Source organism: Heterocephalus glaber, unplaced genomic scaffold, assembly GCF_053883595.1.
Source record: "Heterocephalus glaber isolate CG9 unplaced genomic scaffold, H.glaber_assembly_v1.0 deba00001610, whole genome shotgun sequence".
NCBI classification, from domain to species: Eukaryota; Metazoa; Chordata; class Mammalia; order Rodentia; family Bathyergidae; genus Heterocephalus; species Heterocephalus glaber.
Genome location: NW_028258381.1, coordinates 24,436,607 through 24,456,274, shown reverse-complemented (window position 1 = coordinate 24,456,274; position 19,668 = coordinate 24,436,607). Strand labels below are relative to the sequence as shown.

Sequence of the window (19,668 nt, the reverse complement as noted above, 5' to 3'; positions counted from 1 at the left end):
GACAGCTTGACCCAATTAACCAGCAAGAAGATTCAGAGTTGAACTACAAACGGTCATGGAAGAGTGGTGGGAAATGAGGTGCAGAGTTAGGCAGGGCCATCATGCAGGATCTAGAGGACCAGGACCATGGTAAGAAGTTTGAGTTTATATTAAGAAGATGGGAGCCACTGGCTTTCAAGCAGGGTATAACACCATGGTCTCATTTGTTTTTCAAACGATCACTGGTTCTGAGTGGAAGAGAGGTTGGCGTGAGGCAAGAATAAAATCAGCTGGACTAGTAAGGAAGATTACAGCCTTCTCGTGAGAGAAGTTGATGGCATGTCCCCTTATCCCAGAAGTTTTATTATGCATATAATTCTCTTCACAATTAGGTCCCAGGCCCCAGGCCTCAGGGCCCACAGAAGCACTCAGGTGGGACAGATGAAGGAGAGGAGTAGGTCCACCTCATTCCGGACAATGAGCTTCCCCGGGTGAATGTTGTCCGGCAGGGCCAGGCTGGAGGTCATTTCCCAGGCGTCCACAAAGGCCACACGGAGACCAGAAAAGGCAGCTCGAAGGAGCCGGTTCACCTGGAGGGTGAACCAGTCGCTGCCATACACAGACTTGTAGCCAGTGTTGGCCAATTTGATGACCACAAGAGTACTGGGTTCCCGGGCCAGCAGGGCTGTCACAGCGGCCCGAATCCCTGCCAGGCGTCGCACAAAGATGGACGGAGGGAAGGTGGTGAAGTGGGCTCCCAAGCCCAGCACCACCACGGTGTGGGGACCCCCAGCCAGGCCTGCCAGCTCCCTGACCACTGAGTGCAGGGAGGCCACTGGTGTGCGGAGAGAGCGCAGGGGCCAGCTGTGAGCCCGCCAGTGCAGCACTATGCCCCGAGTAGTGTCCACGGCCATCAGGGGCCCTGAATGATATATAGCATGTAGATCCACCGGCTTCAGGGCTGTTGGGATGAGAGAGTAGGAGCCACGAGTTAATAGCTATAGTTCCTCATTTTAAAATGCTCTAGCAGGGGGCCGGGGATTTAGCTCAGTGGTTTGGCTGCCTGCTGCACAAGTGAGAGGACCTGAGTTCGATCCCTGGTACCAAAAAAAAAAAAAATTTTGATGCATAAAATAAAAAGGTGGCCACTGCAAAAGAATTTCTATTGCGCCAAGGATTTAGCTCAGTGGTTCTGGCGCCTGCTACGCAAGCACAAGGTCCCGAGTTCGATCCCTGGTACCAAAAAAAAAACAAAACAATAAAATGCTCTAGCAGGGCCAGGGATTTAGCTCAGTGGTTCTGGCACCTGCCTCACAAGCACAAGGTCCTGAGTTTGATCTCTGGTACCAAAAAAAAAAATGCTCTAGCGTTTTTCTTAGCATATGAGTATCTTTCTTAGCATATGAGTATCCTGTGACCAGCTGGTCTTCTCTCTCTAATCAGTGGTAATGCCAGTGGCCTAGTTCCCCAGTGTGAAGGCTTATTCTTGGTTCTCAGCCTCCCGGTCTGTAGAATTGGGTCTCATTGATTTTCCTGTGGGAATTCTCTCCTTTCTTAGTTGTCACTCTTTGCAGTCTTTTGTCTGAGCTCTCCAACTTGGATTCACCCATTGGCTTCCTTCAGTCACCCCTGGATGAAGATTTACCCCAAGCCAGAAACTCAGGCTCATCACGTTTATTCCTTGTGCTGTGGTGGCCAGCCTAGGAGGCACCTGAGATCCAGCCGGTCCACTTACTAGACGAGGCCCTCTCTTTGCAGAGTTCCTGCATGCATGTCTTGCCATGTGTTGCAAGGTCACACTGGCCCCAAGGGGAATGTTTTTCTGATTCACAGAAAGGTATATCACACAGAGAGGCTCTGGTTTTGCCAGCCTTCTGTCCATCTTTAGAAACATCTCTTGCTTGGGGAAATAATCTAGTCCACCTTACCACAAGTAGAATAGTCCCAAAGTGATTCTACTAGGTTACTTGGTTTTTGTTTTTGAGACAGGGCTTCACTATGTAGTTCAGAATGGCCTTAAACTCACTGTGTAGTGTAGACTGGCCTCAAATTCATGGCAATCCTCCTGCCTCAGCCTCTCAAGGGGACTCCTACGCCTGGCTCTACCAGCTTCCTTGGCATTGCCTCAATACTGAAATAGCTGGGACTGGGTCTCCCCCTTCCTACCAGAAGGAGGAGCTGCATCCAAGAAAACACTGCTGGGAAACGCGAGGCTTCAGTCTCTTGAAAAGAGGGTAGACAACATCCCAAGCCCCAGCATGGGGCAGCTGGTATTTTCAGACAACTCTTGTAAACGGACGCCCACCTCTAGACTGTTTCACACTGGGAAACCCCCCATAAGGCTGTTTTCACACTTGTAGGAAAGAAGGGAGAGCAATGTGGAGGGGATTCCCCTCTATAAGAATACAGACTCACCCTGTGGGTCCCACACACTACTCTCTGTGGGATAATGGGAGGACAGATGAGGATAAGGAGGAAGCTTGCATGGGTGCTTATATTCTTTCTTTTCTTGTTCATCCTCAATGCTCATGTTACCCCTTTTCCCAATAAGCTCTATTCCTTAATCCATGCTATGCCACATTGTGAGATTTGCCCTAAACCCTGGTGTATGAGAGGTAGAAACTCAGATGACACTCAGCTTGTAGGACACTCTCACCACTTTATCTTTTGCCCCCAGAGGAATAAATATCAAAACCCTGTCTGAAGCTCAGCTGTCTCATTTCAACTTCAGTCCTGTGTCTTCATATACCTCGTTCACACATTCCCTTAGAAGCCCCCTACCACCTCTTAATCCAGTCTGAAGGAGTATAAAGGAGACACACTGTCTTCTTCCACTCATTTGCCCTTGCTCCAATCCAATCGCAGTGACTCCATTTGAATCTATTCTATGGTTATCCAGAGTCATTCAGTCACCTCCATTCATTCTAGAACCAATCAGTCAGCACTCACCATCGGTTCCCCCAGCATCTTCCTTTACTGTGGACACTTTCTTTACCAATTTTAGCCTCACTTTACATTGTCTTATAACTAGGCTTTGGTCTTTCTTTTTTTTTATCCAATGCAATCTGCCCAACATGAAAATGCTGCTTTAAAACATTAACCCCTCAATCTTGATTTCTCTAGATTCTCCTTTAAATCACAGTATCGGGCTGGGGATTTAGCTCAGTGGTTCCACCGCCTGCCTTGAAAGCTCAAGGTCCCGAGTTTCAATCCCTGGTACAAAAAAAAAAAAAAAAAAAATCGCAGTTTCCCCCAAACAAAGCCTCAGTTCCAGCCACGGTTGTATGTATACCTGCTGTCTTGTAATTATTATTATTATTTTTTTTTTTTTTTTGGTACCGGGGATCGAACTCCAGTCCTTGCGCTTGCGCAGCAGGCAGCGAAACCACTGAGCTAAATCCCCGGCCCCTGCTGTCTCATAATTATGAGCCCCCTAGTCACATACTTCATGGTTGAGATTATGCATACTCTGAGCACCTTGTTTTCCAGCCCCTCCCAGTCCCAAACCTAGGCACCCTGTCCTTTCATGTCACTGTCATGAAATCAAGACATTCTGCTCCATTGATATAATTTTCTGCCTTCTTTCAGCCTTGGTTCTCCTCTTAGTTGTTCTACTGGGGGAGCAGAATACTCCCAATACTCACAGGGCACGGTGTCACGCAGATACTCCCACCACTGCCGAAGTGTGGAGTCCCCCATCATGTGGACGATGCGGCCGGCCAGGCAGCCCAGGATGCTGTCAGTGGTGGGGAAGGAGCGGCTGAAGCAGGCCAGAGAGTGCCACACGTTTCGGTGGTAGAAGCCAGAGGGCTTTGGGGCTGGGATCCCAGGGTAGCATGGTCGTTCAGGAGACAGAACTGCAACAGAGCAAGCATTGGGTGCACAAGAGGCTGTTCAGGCCATGAAATGAATTCTGCCCATTCTTCAAGGCCCAGCGCCACTTACCCAGCTTCCTGTTCTTTTCCTGAGACACTCGGACTGTGCCAATACCCTGAGGGAGGACCTTGTCTGTCAGATTCCTAAAGAGAAACCAATCGGTGAAACTGGAAGTGTGTGAGGGGAAGAACTCTTAGACTAAGGCAAAATAGGGGTTCTTGGAAGAAAGGAGGTTCTCAAACTCAAAGTTTCTTTTCTAGCATCAGGAACCTTGAAGATAGGACTTGGGAACAGGAGAGGGGTTTGGAAGGTACTGTTGAAGCATCTATTTCCTTGCCTCAGGGCAAGGAGTGCAGAAAGCAGGATTATTTAAAAGTATATCCAGGAAGCCAAGTGCAGTGGCACACGCCTGAAATCCCAGCACTTGGGAGGCTGAGGCAGGAGGATTGGCATGAATTTGAGGCCAACCTGGGCTATACAGTGAGTTCAAGGCCAGCCTTCACTGCATAGCAAGGACTTAGGTTTTACGTAGGTAGGATGAGGTCAACAGTTCAGAAGGTAATTCTTATTGAAAAGATAGTTTGTGATTCATAGTTCCTAAGAGGAAGGGGCAGTGCATGCCAAACAGGGCAACAGAGGAAGCACTGGGGTCAGGCTCGAGGCAGGAGGAGCAGAGGAAAAAGCATGGGCAAAGACTTTATTACAGTCTTTTTCTGGGAGGAGACAGGTTAAGCAGCTAAGAAGGTCTAAGATTGGCTAGTTTGAATAATTTTAGTGTTCTGGGCTAAAGAAGTGTCCTTTACTTATCAGGCACCCAGTCCTAGGGTGATTCAAAGCAGAGAGATGCTGTTCAGGGATGTAAGAACCTGATAAAAGGAGGTGGTGGGTGGTATGGATTCAGGATTGGGTGGCATGACAAAGACATGCTCCAAGGTAAATTGTTTGCTACTTCCAGGAGTTAGCTAACCTTGGGAGAGACAGTTCCTCCCAGGTCTACAAGGCTCCAGGATTTCAAAGCATTATAAAAGATAGAAAAGAAAAACAGCCAGGCTTGGTAGTGCACACCTGTAATCCCAGCACTTGTGAGGCGAGGCAGGAGGAGTGCTATGAGTTTGAAGCTAGCCTGAGCTACATGGTGAGTTCAAGGGCAGCCTGAACTAGTGAGACCGTGTCTCAATATGACAACAAAAATCCATACACGCAATACAAAAAAAGATGCCTGGAGCCTTTTGTAAGAAGTCTTAACTCTCCTCTTGATGTTAAGTCCACTCCAGCTAAGTCTCCTCCCTCTCCACTTCACTCTCTTGGTTGCTTTTTTGGGGTTTTTTGGTACTGGGGATCGAACTTGGGTCCTTGCGCTTGAGAGGCAGGCAGCAGAACCACTGAGCTAAATCCCGGGTCCTTGGTTGTTTTTTTTAAAAATGACTCCTTTATTTGGAGCACATAGGTTCAGTCCTTCCTCCTCTTTTTAAATTGCATTTGTTCCTTTGGTGGTTTCACTCAGCCTCCTGACTTTATCTTCCACATTTATCTCTCTAGGTCAGCCTTCTCTGCCTAATTCCAGATTTTTGTATCTAAATGTCTGCTCAGCACCTCTGCACAACATCTAATACACATGATTAAAATAAGACTCCTCATCTCCACGCCCACCTGCCTCACCTATAGCTTGCCCCATTTTGGCTGATGGCAACTCCATCCTTCCAGGTAGAAAGATGCAACCATCTGTAAGTTCTAAATCCTTCTTCCTCCTCTCTTTCTGACACATTCCACATTCTGTCTCAGATAATTCAGTGGTCTCTGCCTTTAGAATATATCTGCAAAAAGACCACTTTAAATATACCTCTACTACTGCAACTTGAGTCCAAGGCATCTCATTTCTTGCCTAATTACTGAGGAACCTCCAACCTTTCAGTCTCCCTGCTTCTTCCTTAACCTGCCACTATCACACTCACTTCTAATTTTTCCTCCCGTTTTTTGCTCCCAGTACTGGGGATTGAACACAGGGTGTTTGCTTTGAGCTATATCCTCAGCCTGTTAAAAATTTCTTTTTTAAAGGAAAGGAAAAATTATGAGAAAGGAAAAAAAAATGGAAACAAAGTCTATGTAAATAGGGAAGGGTGGTGGGGGTGAAGGGTGCATAGGTAATGGGGAAAAAAATAAGAACTAAGATACATCATGTGCAGGTACAAACACCCAATGATAAATGTAAATGTATACCTAAAATGTACCAATTAGTATATAAATTTTAAAAATTTCTTTTTTAAATTTTGAGAGACAGCCTCACTGCATCACTGATTTGCTCAGGCTGAGTTAGAATTTGCAATCCTCCTGCCTCAGCTTCTTAGTGTTGGAGTGTACCTTCACACCCAGAGTCTGTCTGTCTGCCTCTGTCTCTGTCTGTCTGTCTCTGTCTCCTTTGTATAATCATGTATAATCTTACATAGTCTCATATATAATCATATCTACTCTCATATATATTCTCCTAGAACCTCTGCTCTAAACCACATCCCCAACACATTTTTTTTTTTTTTTTGAGATAGTGTCTCACTGTTGCCCAGGTTGGGCCCAAACTTTAAATCCTTCTGCCTCAGCCTCTCAGAGTGCTGGGATTATAGATGTTTACCAGCACACCTGGCCCCTCCTTTATATATATATATATATTTCATAAATATATATATATATATATTTTTTTTTTTTTTTTTAACCGGGGAATCAAACTCAGGTCTTTGTGCTTGCAAGGCAGGCGGCAGAACCACTGAGCTAAATCCCCGGCTCCCCTCCTTTATATTTTTAAGCTTTCTATGTCACACATCTCTTAATATTCTACCTATCTAATTTACTTATTGTTATGCTTATTGTTTACCATCCCTTCCTCTTTTCATAAGGAAGCTTAGGAGATCCATAGGGAGATGCTATCCACCCAGAGCGCCCCCTCCAAAGCACACAGGCTTGGACAGTGGGTACTCTGAGGTGACCAATGTGGCAGAGGACTAAGGATGGATTCCAGGCGGTAGAGGTGGGTTCTTTTGCAGGCCAGAGGCAGGCCTTCCCTTTGCCACCTACTGAGCTGCAGAGGTCTTCAGAATTGGATTACAGTTGATGTGAAGAAAACAGCTGGCCTTGGGATCACAAATTCATGTCCAGGACACCTTCACCACCCGTGTGGATACCTGTTTACTGCCTATTAGCTGCGGCGGAATTGAGCCGCTTCCCCGCCCTTTCCTAGCGGCAGGGCCTCCAGCACCACGGACAGCGTCCTGAACAGCGTAGGGCGGGGTTCGGGGGCAACTCTGCTAAAATCATAAAAGCTAACAAAGCCCGCTACTTGCCATTCTGTTCTAAGCACTTTACATACACTAACTCATTTGTTTCCCACCATAACTCTACAACATGGATACTGTTATCATCCCCTTTTACAAACGAGAAAAGAAAAATAAAACCCTGAAGTGCAGAAAAGTTAAATTACTTAAACTTAAGTAATCAAGGGCCGGGGATTAGCTCAGCAGTTCCACCGCTTGCTTTGCAAGCGCAAGGACCCGAGTTCGATCCCCGGCACCAAAAAAAAAAAAAAAAAAAAAAAAAAAAGTAATCAGAGATGACATAAATAGCAACTGACAAACAGTACCAGAGGAGCCAGGCTTCAGACCCAAGCAATCTAGCTCCAGGGACGCTGGGCTTTACCTCCACATGGCACGATGAGCAGCTCTGCATTAAACCATGATTTGTTTTCTATGGACCAGTGTAAAACATTGCACCGCATGTTTTAAAAAGCCATGTGGCTCCATGAAAACTTGAAGAAAGCAGGGATGCTATTATGTATAGCTAGTACTCAGCAAGAGCCCCAGTGTCTGAGTCATTATCCCATCACTGCAACACAATATCCAACACCCACAAATTGAAGGAGAAGAGGTTTACTTTGCCTCATGGTTTCAGCCCACAGTCAGCTAACTCCAAGGGAGGAAACGGATGGCAGAGGGGCGTAGTGGAGGAAAAGATGCTCAACCCATGGCAGCCAGGAGGCAGAGAGAGAGAAGAGGGGAGGGAGCTAGGATGAGAACTCACCTTTCCAAGTCACACCGCACCCACCCACCTCCAACCAGGCTCCACCTCCTACTGCAGCTACTGCACTCATTGGATGAATCATTGATGAGTACTGCACTCTCATGATCCAATCACCTTTCAAACACATGAGACTTCTGGGTCCATTTTAGATGAAACCAAAATGCCTGACATATATATTTGGTGCTCAGAAAGTGATTAATGCATAGGAAGAGATGAATTCTGAGCATAGGAGTTCAGTCAGAATAATCTGAGAGACCAGCAGTCAGGGGCTGAGGTAGGTGACTATCATGATACCAGGTTTCTTTCCTTCTCTTTCCTGGGAAATGAGTCTTCTTTATTTAAGAGTCTGAGAGTAAGGACTGACAAGTTAATCAATTCATCCTTTCTCTTCCCTAAAAGTTTCTCTCACTCAAATCATTGTCACAATATAAAAGGATGTCTATGCATCTGTAGAGTCACATCATACAAGTGTCAGGGTTTCTGATTTTAGGACACATGGGGAAAATGTGGAGTAGTGTTTCCCTGGGACCTGAGCAACGTTGCTGAGAGCATCGTAGTTTGGAATGATAATCTTGCTGGGTTCTGAGCCCTCCCAGCCCATCCTATGTAATAGAGGTAACTGTATGGTTTATAAAAGGCTACTTTTGTATCTTTGTAACATATGTGGCCCTCTAATGTGTAAGACTCCTCCTGCTGGAGTTTAAAGGAAAAGCCACTGGATATGGTGAAGCATGCCAAGGCTGAGGCAGGAGGATTGCAAGTTCCAGCCCAGCCTGGTCAACTCAGCAAGACTCTCTCAAAATTCAAATTTAAAAAAAAGAGCTGGAGATGTAGTTCAGTGTGAAGGTCTTGGATTCAATCCCCAGTACTGCAAATAAAAATAAATAAATAGGGCCGGGGATTTAGCACAGTGGTTCCACAGCCTGCCTTGTAAGCACAAGGTCCGGAGTTCAATCCCCAGTATAAATAAATAGATAGATAGATAGATAGATAGATAGATAGATAGATAGATAGATAAATGCCAAGTGACAATTGTGTAGATTCTGGGTTTCTTACCATGCCAACAGGGCATCTTCATGTGGTGTGGTCACATTCCAGTAATGTCCAGCTGAATGTCCTACCAGTGAGTCACAGGGCAGGGTAAGGGGCCTGGCACAGAACCACAGTTCACCAGAATCTTCATCCTTGTAGTAACAGATAGCTTCCTCCTCCCCAGTCAACAGAGGGTTCACGTTGCAAGTCACATTTTCTTCGGATCCTGTGGGTCCCCGGAAATAGCCTATAAAATCAACTGTGGCCCCTTCTTCTCTCCAGATTCTCTGAAGAACCCCAACTGCCTCACTGGAGTGGATCAGCCTCACTTGGAACTGGGCCCTCCCAGCCCAAAGCAGGGGAAAGGATAAGAGGTATGTGCCATTCTCCAGATCCTGGACATCCCCGGGGACTCCTGCACTCACATAGGGACCCAGCAGCTGTGCCCGAAACAGATCTCCACCATGGGTCTTGGGTCTGCCCCAGTGGTCCCTGGCCACAAGGACAGCCTCCAGGTAGCCTCCCAGGGTGTAGCTAGCCTGGGCAGGACCCCTCAGGTGGTAGGTGGAGGTCTGGGGGCTGGTGGAGGCCAAAATGTCCCCTCTATCTCCTGGAGTCAGAGGCCAGGACAGAAGATGAGTCAGGTTGGCAAGTGCCCTGGAGAGAAAGCTGGAGGATTTGTGTGCCAGACGCAGTCTTGGGGGCCGAGGGATGGTGCTGTCAGGCCAGGAAACCCTGAAGTACAAGACCTGTGGGTAGAGAAAAAGGAACTTGTCAGTGGTGTGTGACACTTCATTTTCCTTCTAGGACAGAGATTTCAGTACACCAAGCTTAGTTGTCTTTTGCTGGGTGGTCATGCCTGCCTTATGCTGCCTCTGACCCGAAGTCTGGAGTCTCAGCAGATACCACACACATCTGCAGACCCCACCTCATGTTTGAAACCATGTCTGTGGGTTTTGCTAAATCCCACAGAGAACAAACAGCTCCTTCTAGTCCTTACTGGCTTTTGCCCCACCACCTGGACACATCCTTGCTACCACCAGAGGGGCATCTAGGCTTGGCTCCAACCCTCTAGCCTCTCACTCCACCCTTTACAAGTCCTCTCTCTGGACTCTAAAACCAGAGGAGACCCCTTTCCCCTAGATTCAGAACAAGGAGTTTGTGTACACACAGGAAGAGCCAGAGGCCCTCAGGGAGTAGGCAGTGGAATTAGGCACCTGGGAGTCCCAGGTTTCCCTGCACAAAGGACAGAGTCAAAAGAAGACTGACTGCCCTACCCCAAAGGGAAAAGCTGCATAAAAGCACAGATTAAAGAGAGAGTCTGGAATGGAGCAGGCTCTGATTCCTGCTCTCTCCAGCTCCCAGCAAATCTCCAAGTGTCAGGTAAGCGAAATATGGGAAATGTCTCCACATGGCTCAAAGTCACAAAATAAATGCTCAGCAGTTCCTCCCAGGGAAGAAAATTAGTCCAGTTTTAGGGTCTGTAGTATTGTCTGTCTTTTATTTTGCACTTTTTAAAAATATTGGGTTTCTCATATAAGAGAAGCCATGTGATATTAAAACTATATCTTATTGGGCCAGGGATTTAGCTCAGTGGTTCTGGCGCCTGCCTGGCAAGTGCAAGGTACTGAGTTCGAGCCCCGGTACCAAAAAACCAAAAAACTGTCTTATTTACTTTACTTAACATTATGTTCCCAAGATGCACCCATTTTCTTACAAATGACACAAATTTATCATTCTTTATGGCAGTGCATTACTCCACTGTGTATAAATACCACATTTTCTTTATCCATTCATCTATTGGTAGACATACAGGCTGCTGAATTCTCCTGCTTTAAGCGTGAGATGCTTTTATCACTGTAATATTTTGTCTTTTACTCTTTTGGAAAGATCCCTAGAGGAAGAATACCTGGGTCAAATGGAATTTCTACTTTTAGTTTTTTGAGAACTCTCCATACTGATTGCCATAGTACTTGTACCAGTTTACATTTCCACCAACAATGAAGGATTCCTTTTCCCTGCAGCCTCTCCAGCATTTGCTATTATTTGATTTCTTGATGATGGTCTTTCTTTCTGGAGTGAGATGGCATATCAGTCTTGTTATTTGCATTTCTCAAATGGCCAGCAATGTTGAATATTTCTTCATATATTTATTGACCATGTATACCTCTTCATCTGAGAAGTGTCTACTCATTTCAGATGCCCTATTGCATCTTTAAATTTGAGGGGTTTAATTTTTTTGAGTTCTTTATATATTCTAGATATTACTCCTTTGTCCCAAGAGCAGCTGGCAAAATTTTCCCACTGTACAGGCTGTCTCTTCACTCTGTTGGTAGTTTACTTAGGTGTGCAAATGCTTTTTAAGATGATGTGATTCAATTTGCTGATTTTTGGTATTATTTCTTGTGCAACCAGGTTTCTCTTTTCTCATTCTCTTTCTAAGAGTTTGTGCCACTATAACACTTCTATTCGGGATTACAAGCAGGAACATGAAGAATTTCCCAAGGGAAAAGTAACAAGTTTTGAGGGTGGATAGAGCTAACTAGAAAGAAGAATACTCACCCAGATTGCAGTGACTAACCCCACAACCACAATCTTGCGCCACTTGACCTGTGTGATGGATGAGCTTTTGGAATTCTGAAGTTGTTTATTAGACATCTGGCATGTGATCAAGATCCTAGGGAAAGAATTTTTTAAATCCAAGAATCAATAATAAATCATCAAATAGCATTTATATATCAATAATGACAGTGTCTGAAATTTCCAATTGCATGATTAAATAATTCAGAACTATACTCACCAGCATGATCCAGACTTTGACTGGACAAAGAACATCCAGCCCTTGCCAGAACCTGTTAGAGATCCTGATAATTGATTCTGCAAGTTTCTGGGCACCTAAGGATCCCTGAGTCTTTTTTTTTTTTGGTACCTGGGATCGAACTCAGGACATTGTGCTAGGATCCCTGAGTCTTGAACTCTGGTCTTTGATGTCATCAGCCTCCCCCCAAGGGGCAGCTTCCTTTCCACAGGACATGGTGTTGGCCCAAAACTGCTGGGCCAACATCAAACAGCAAGGGCTTGAACAAATGAAGGGGGTGGAAGAAATGGCAGTCATCGTGTCCTCTTGAACAATTGGTTCTCTTCCCAGCTGTTTCCTCAAGGACTGTGAGGTTCAGGAATGCTTCTAGAACCCTCTGTGCCTCACCAGCTCCTCAACAGTGTGCTTCTACATCTCTACTTTCAGTACCTCTCCAGGCTCACTGTTTCCTTCCCATCTCAGTCCTTTTCTTCTCTTCCAACCACTCCACATTTGTGAGACCCATCATATTTCCCCAAGATCATTAATGAGAGTTCATCTCCTAACATGTTGCTTCTTTGTGAGTTAATAGCCACTGAACATATTTTATATGTGTGATATTCTGTGAATATGCAAGGGAAGGTTATCAACATAACAATGCAGTGGAATGGAGTTAAGACTACTCATGTGTGGATGCTACCACAGAATGCCCCACAGGCAGATAAAAATCTAGCCCTGAAAGGACTATATCAGCCCCTAGGAGTCAGGGGTGTGTCAAATGCCACTGCTTTGAAAGTCAGTTATGAAAGAATGTTCCCTGAGATCTGAAACTGAAAATGAATGGGAGAAAATGACTCTGGAAAGTTTGAACTATGCAAACACTTTTATATAGGGAGAGGACAATTCAGCACCCAGAGGCCAGGTCATCATGACCATCTAATGGATACAAGAAGCAGAACGTGGGCTGAGGATGATGACGTGAGCCTATAGTCTCAGCCACTAAGGAGACTGAGGCAGGAGGATTGCTTGAGTCCAAGAGTTTGATGCTAGCCTGGGCAACATAGCAAGATCCTGAATGAAAAAAAAAGAGGAAGAAAGACAGAAAGGAGGGGAAGGAAGGAAGGAAGGAAGGAAACAATAAAGAAAGGAAGAAAAAGGGAAAAAAGAAGAGTACTCCATTTGCCTGGAGTTGTAGCTCAGTCATACCATACATGTTAGCATGAGGGGAAAAAGCAGCAGAATGTGTCCTTAGGTCAGAGAATGGGGTGCAGAAGAGGTCTTCATTGCCTTTACCAAAAAGCTTCATTTTAAGGGGTTTTGTATTTTTCCCTGGTTCTTTAATCTGCTATTTTTTTCCACAGTAGGCAACCACTAACATTGCAATCACAGTTACTAGGATCAAACCACAGTTAGAAGAAGAAAAACAAAATAAATGTAAATAAAGTAAAAGGAATGATAGAATACAGAAGAGAGCAAAAATAATAAAATAGAAAACAAACACAAAATAGCGACAATTGAGAAAGCAAAACATTGGTAATTATAAATACTAATCAAGCTGTTAAACTTTAGGTGAGGTTAATCAAGCAAATATTTTAAAAAAGGTACTACAAGGGCCAGGGATATAGCTCAGTGGTGCCACGCCTGTCTGGCAAGTGCAAGGTCCTGAGTTCTCAGTACCAAAAAAAAGAAAAAAAAGGTACTACAAAGCTACTGTGATTAAAAAACAAAACAAAACAGCATGATACTGGCAAAAAACACACACACAAAAAACAGACTTGAGGATCAATGGAACAGATCAGAAGATGCAGCAAAAACTCCAAACACACTCAGCCACCTTATCTGTGTCAAAGGGGCCAAATGCCTTCACTGGAAGAAAGACAGCCTCTTTAATAAATGGAAAAACCAGATTCCCACATGCTGAAGACTAAAAGTAAACCCATGTCTCTCACCATGCACTAAACTAAAATCAAAATGGATCAAAGATATAAATATTAAAACAGAAACAATCTGCTGGAAGAGAAACTATGTAAAACTCTTGAAGACATAGGTGTAGCCAAAGACTTTATGAACAAAACCCCCATTGCATGGAGAATATTACAAAGAATCAAGAACTGGGCTCTTGACTTATTAAAAAGCTTTTGCACAGTAAAAGAAATCATCAGTAGAGGGCCAGGGATTTAGCTCAATGGTTCTGCCGCCTGCCTTGCAAGTACAAGGACCCGACTTCAATCCCCAGTACCAAAAACAAACAAACAAACAAAAAAGAAATCATCAGTAAAGAGACAATCCACAGAGTGGAAAAAAAATTTTTTCCAGCTATTCCTCAGACAAAGGACTAATATTTAGAATATATAAAGAACCCAAAAAATTAGACCCTCCAAATTTAAAGACCCAATCAAAAAATGGGCATCTAAAATGAATAGACACTTCTCAGACGAAAAAGTAGAAATGATAAATAAATATATGAAAAAATGTTCAACATCACTGGTCATTCGAGAGATGCAAAGTAAAACAACACTGGGATTCCATCTCACTCCAAAAAAAACAGCTATTATCAAGAAATCAACCAATAACAAATGCTAGCAGGTCTGTGGGGGAAAAGGAACACTTTTCCACTATTGGTGGGAGTGTAAACTGGCACCATCACTGTGGAAATCAGTGTGGAGAATCCTCAAAAAACTAAAACTAGAGGTTCCATTTAACCCAGCTATTTCCCTTTTTTGGTATCTTCCTGAAATAATTTAAAACATCATACCATAGCGATATATGCACACCCATGTTTATAGCAGCACAATTTGTAATAGCTAAATCTTGGAAACAGCTCAAATGCCAACAACAGATGAATGGATAAAGAAGATGTGGGGTTTTTTTTTATACAATAGAGTATGACTCACCCATAAAGAAAGAAAAACTTGAGACATTTTTAGGTAAATGGATGCAGGTTGAAACCATAATCTTAAATGAAATAAATGTAGCACATATGTGTAAATATCAAATTGTTTCTCTGGTGTGAGAAACTGAAAGTGTAAATAAGGACCAAAATATGTACTAGATATTATGAATTAGCAAGAAAATGCTCACATGAGAAGGGGAACTAGGGAGGGGAGGAGGAAAGGAAGGGAAAGGAAAAAATAAATGAAAAAAGTGGAAACAAAGCTTTTGTATATAAGGAGGGGAAGAAAGGTTGAAGGGAGGGAGGGTAGGGGAATGGGAAAAAAGAGGAATTAAGATATATCATGTACAGGTACAAATTCCCTATGATGAATGTGATCATTATGTATACTAAAATGTACCAATAAACTTAATGAAAAAGGTACATCATGCCATATCTTATAGATACTGAAACAAAATAAGATGATGTTATAAGTAACTTTATGCCAATTAAATTGAAAATTTAAGTAAAACAGACACATGCTTCTAAAAAGTCTTATCTAAATGAATATAAGGAGAAAGAAAAACCCAAATAATCCTAACATTTTAAAAATAAACTGAATCTATAATTTAAAACCTTCTGCCAAAGAAAACACTGGGCACAAATGGCTTCCCCCAGTGAATCGTTCAAACATTTAAAACTTTACATGAAGTACTAAACTTCTGCCACAGAATAGAAAAAGAAGGCGTTGTCTCAACTCATTGGAAGACCTCATGATTCTAATTCTAAAACTTAAAAAGGACAATTAAGGAAAATTACAGGCCTACATCTCTCATAGACGCAGTTGGAAAATTACTATGTCAGTAAGTGAATAATTTTGAGTGAAAGAAACCAGTTATTCAAGCAGTGTTTAATCAGTGTTGTTAGAAGTCCAGGATAGGAGACTTTTGGTTTCAACTCTGATACACAAAGAGCCTGGAAACCATCACACCCATCCTCACAACAAGAAGCCTGGATAAATTGCAAGCCAGCAGCTTTTCTTAGATCCATCAGAGAACTGAGGCCAAAGGGCAAACTGTCACCCTGAAAATATTTACAGAAAGGCAAATGCAAAGAATCACAGCTTATCTGGATCAGAAGTTGCTGGAGCCAGAACTGGCACAAACATTTGAAAAGTAATTGATAAATCACTGGAGGCTGAACCAGACTGGCTAAAACTCCCCAGGGTCCAGTCTCAAGGAATCTCCTACACTTTTTTGAGTTTTCTTTCCAGAAACCATACCAAGTTCTCACATCACAGGAAAAACAAAACAAAAACTTATGATTCAGGTGGAAGGAGAGGGAAAAGAACCATTTTCAAATATACCTACAACATTCATTCCTCAGTATCAAACACCTGTCCTTAAGAGAAACTATTTTAGCAGAGCTTTACCTGACAGAAAAAGAGTGGTTGGGGCCGGGGGTTTAGCTCAGTGCTGCCGCCGCCTGCCTCACAAGTGGAAGGCCCCGAGTTCGATCCCCAGTACCAAAAAAAAAAAGAGGGGTTAGATATTTTGAGTCCCTTGTCATTTGCCTGTCTCATGTAACAGTGGACAAAAGCCTAATAAATACATCTGAAGGCCACAGCCCAGGGACTCAAGCTCACTTTAAAAAAAAAAAAGAGACTTAATAATTACAGAGTTCAGATTACAGATTTCTTTATCACTGTCCACATGTTGACACCACATCAACAAGACCCTATTATAATAGCAGTGGATTGGGCTGGGGATTTAGCTCAGTGGTGCCACTGCCTGCCTCTCAAGCGCAAGGTCCGGAGTTCAATTCCCAGAGCCAAAATAATAATAATGGTAATAATAGCAATAATAATAATAATAATAATAGCAGTGGATCATGGCTACGAGAGAACAATTTTCCTATTTTACAGCAGTGAACAACTGGAATTTGAAATTTAAAAATACACTACTACTTATGTTAGCACTAAAAATTGGAGAAATACATAGATATAAATCTAATAAAATTTAAAAAATCTAATAAAATAAGCACAGGATCTGTCTTAGTTACTTTTCTCACTGCCAGGACAAAAAATATCTGACATTCAAAGTTAAAAGAGGAAAGGTTGGGCCTGGGATTTAGCTCAGTGGTTCTGCTGCCTGCCTCGCAAACGCAAGGACTGGAGTTCAATCTCCGGTACCAAAAAAAAAAAAAGAGGAAAGGTTTATTTAGCTCAGTTTGTAGAGGTTTCATTTCATAGTTGGCTGGCTCTAAGGCAGGGTGGCATGGGAGAGGGCCACTGCAGAGGAAAAACAGTTCAAGGCAGACAGAAGGCAGCAAGCTATAAATGACAGTGACACTCTTTCTGTCCCTTATATTTTATCCAGGCTACCTGCACTTGGGATGGGTAGCACTCACACCCAGGGTGGGGCACCCTTAATCCTATCCAGAACTATGCTAAACCAATCAGTGGACTGATTTAGTAATCACACACACTCGATCCCAGCATCACACACTCCAGATCCAGCCACCTCTGAAAAGCCCCACCTATTACTGAATGAGGCTTTGGGGACACATCTAGACACAAGCCATAACAGGATCCATATGAAGCGAACTACAAAAACGTGATGAAGGAAACCAAAGTTTAAATAAATGGAAAGATAGCCTATGTTCATAGATTGGGAGACATTCATATTGCTAAAACATCTATGCTATCCAAAATGACCCACAGATACAATGTAATCCTTATCAAAATTTTGATGGCATTTCCCCCTCAAGAATAGAAAGAACAATCCTAACATTTGTATGGATTCACAAAAGCTCCTTAATAGCTAAAACCAACTTGGGAAAGAAGAACAAAGTTTGAGGCAACATACTTCATGATAGCAAAATGTAATACAAAGTAATTAAAATGGTTTGGTTCTGGCATAGTCAGACACACAGACCACTGGAACAGAATACAGAGCCCAGAAATAAACCCACACATAAATTTTAGACTGGAGTGCCAAAGCACACAATGGGAAAGGATAGACTCGTCTACAAACATTTTTAGTAAAACTGGATATCCACATTAAAAGGAATGAAGCTGGGACCTTATCTTACATTATACACATACACACATACAAAATCCTCAAAATGGATTAAAGACATAAGGATAAGACTGAATCCATAAAACTCCTAGAAGAACGTGTTGAGACAAAAACTCATGACGTTTGTCTTGGCAATGATTTTTTAAGGTATGAAACCAAAAGCACAAGAAACAAACACGAAAACAGACAAGTGGAACTACATCAAATTGAAAAGCTTCTCCAAAGAAAAAGTAGCTATCGTTGGAGGGAAGAAAGATGGCGATGCGGAGAGTACCAGCAACACAACTCCAAGATAAAAGTGCCCAGGGTCTGGAAATCAACAGTCTCAGGAGGAAATAGAACGAGTGGAGGATACACAAGAACCACAAGGGAACTGACAGAGAAGAAAACAGGATCCATTAGTACAGAAAAAATAGCTCACCGATGCAGACTGGAGAATGTGAAATGTGGGGGGAAGCAGCGAAAACAATTTTGTTGCACAATGCAAAATGGAAGAATTTTGTGTAATCTGAGGCAGCAATGAGAACACGAGACAATGTTTCCTGAGTGGCCCCTCCCAGAAATCAACAGTTAGTGAGTCAGCAGGAAGGCCGTCTCCACACGCAGCTACAGGGAGCCGCGGTGAGAGAGTGGGGTCGACATCTTAATTCAAAAAGCTTGGGGCTTGAAGTCTGAATAGCCCCAGGGCCGCTTCACTGCCTACGCACTGGAGTGGAAGGAAGGTAGAGTTCCCTCACAGTAGTGTGCCCACAGCTGGGCAGCAGACTTGGGGAAACACTGCTGAGAAGCGGGGCTGGGACTACCCAGATTATCCCTAGCCACTAAGGACCAGAGGCGTCCCCCTGCTCTGCAACCGACCGGAGTGCAGGATGGGCAAGCACTTTGGCCGGCAACAGGAAAGGGACACTTCCGCCCTGTCCTAAGACCAGCAGCACAAGTAGGCAAGGAACCTTAGCCAGTCGTTGGACAAGGGTGCACCCCCCAATCATTGCTTGTGAAATTAATCAGCGGTGTGGAACTGACCGAGCCACAAGGTCCAGGAGGGGCTGTGCAGCGACCTAGGAGCAGCCTCTTTGGGCTGGTTCCACCAGAGGGCACCATAACAGCAAGGGAGAACCGCGTGGAGCCAGGCTCGGTGGGGAGATCTGGGCAAGCTGCCCTACCGTATGTGGAAAGTTGCTGGCTGAAGGACAGCCACGGCCCCCACATCTGGAGGCCAAAATCAGCCCTGTACTCAGCACTAACTGCATTCTTAGGCCGGGGATTTAGCTCAGTGGTTCCGGCGCCTGGCTAGCAAGCACAAGGTCCCGAGTTCGATCCCTGGTACCAAAAAAACCCAAAACCAAAACAAAACCAAAAACCAAAAAAGAAAAAAACCAACCAACCCCAAAAAGAGAAATGGAAACTGCATTCTTAGCAGGGTTACATAGCACACTTCTGGGCTCTTTTGGGAACACTAACAGAGCTGTGGATACTATCGGAATTTTAGGGTTTGTTTATTTGCTTGATTTGCTTTCCTTCATCTGTCTGGATGGGTTTTTTGTTTTTTGGTTGTTACTAAGGTTTTTTACCTTTATTTATGTTCTGTTCGATTCTTCTTTCTCGTTTTCCACAACTATCTCTCTTGATTTTATATTTTCATGTCTTTCTATTTCACTTCAATATTCTTTTGCTTACTCCTTCACTCTTTCTCTCCTTCCCTCTTCTCCAGTCTCCCGAAGTATTCATCCTGTGCCCTCCAGACTTGCTTCTACTTTATTTCTCTTCATTTATCTCTCTGTTTTGTCCCCTACCCCTCTTAAGTCCCGCCCACCCAAAGTAAAATCACTCTACTAAGGGAAAACTCATTGCATACAAGTTCCTGGTTTATGTTGGATTTTGTTATATAACGGTACAGCTTGCTTATATAGTTAAAGGTACCAAACTAACAGTTTGTCAGTTGCTAGGCTGTGCTTGATGATATTGTTATT

The 19,668-nt window shown here is 43.7% G+C and overlaps 1 protein-coding gene across 1 annotated transcript; it reads right to left on the bottom strand.

Annotated features, from left to right (window-relative positions):
* Positions 1–305: 305 nt before the first annotated feature.
* LOC101723664 (NXPE family member 3) lies at positions 306–18,173 on the bottom strand. The gene is made up of 7 exons (XM_087195790.1): positions 18,120–18,173; positions 11,750–11,801; positions 11,512–11,626; positions 8,974–9,698; positions 3,925–3,998; positions 3,624–3,836; positions 306–940 (listed from the first exon to the last, which is right to left on the bottom strand). The coding sequence occupies exons 2-7, from the start codon at positions 11,782–11,784 to the stop codon at positions 408–410; spliced, it is 1,695 nt and encodes a 564-aa protein (XP_087051916.1). The 5' UTR covers positions 11,785–11,801; positions 18,120–18,173; the 3' UTR covers positions 306–407.
* Positions 18,174–19,668: the final 1,495 nt, after the last annotated feature.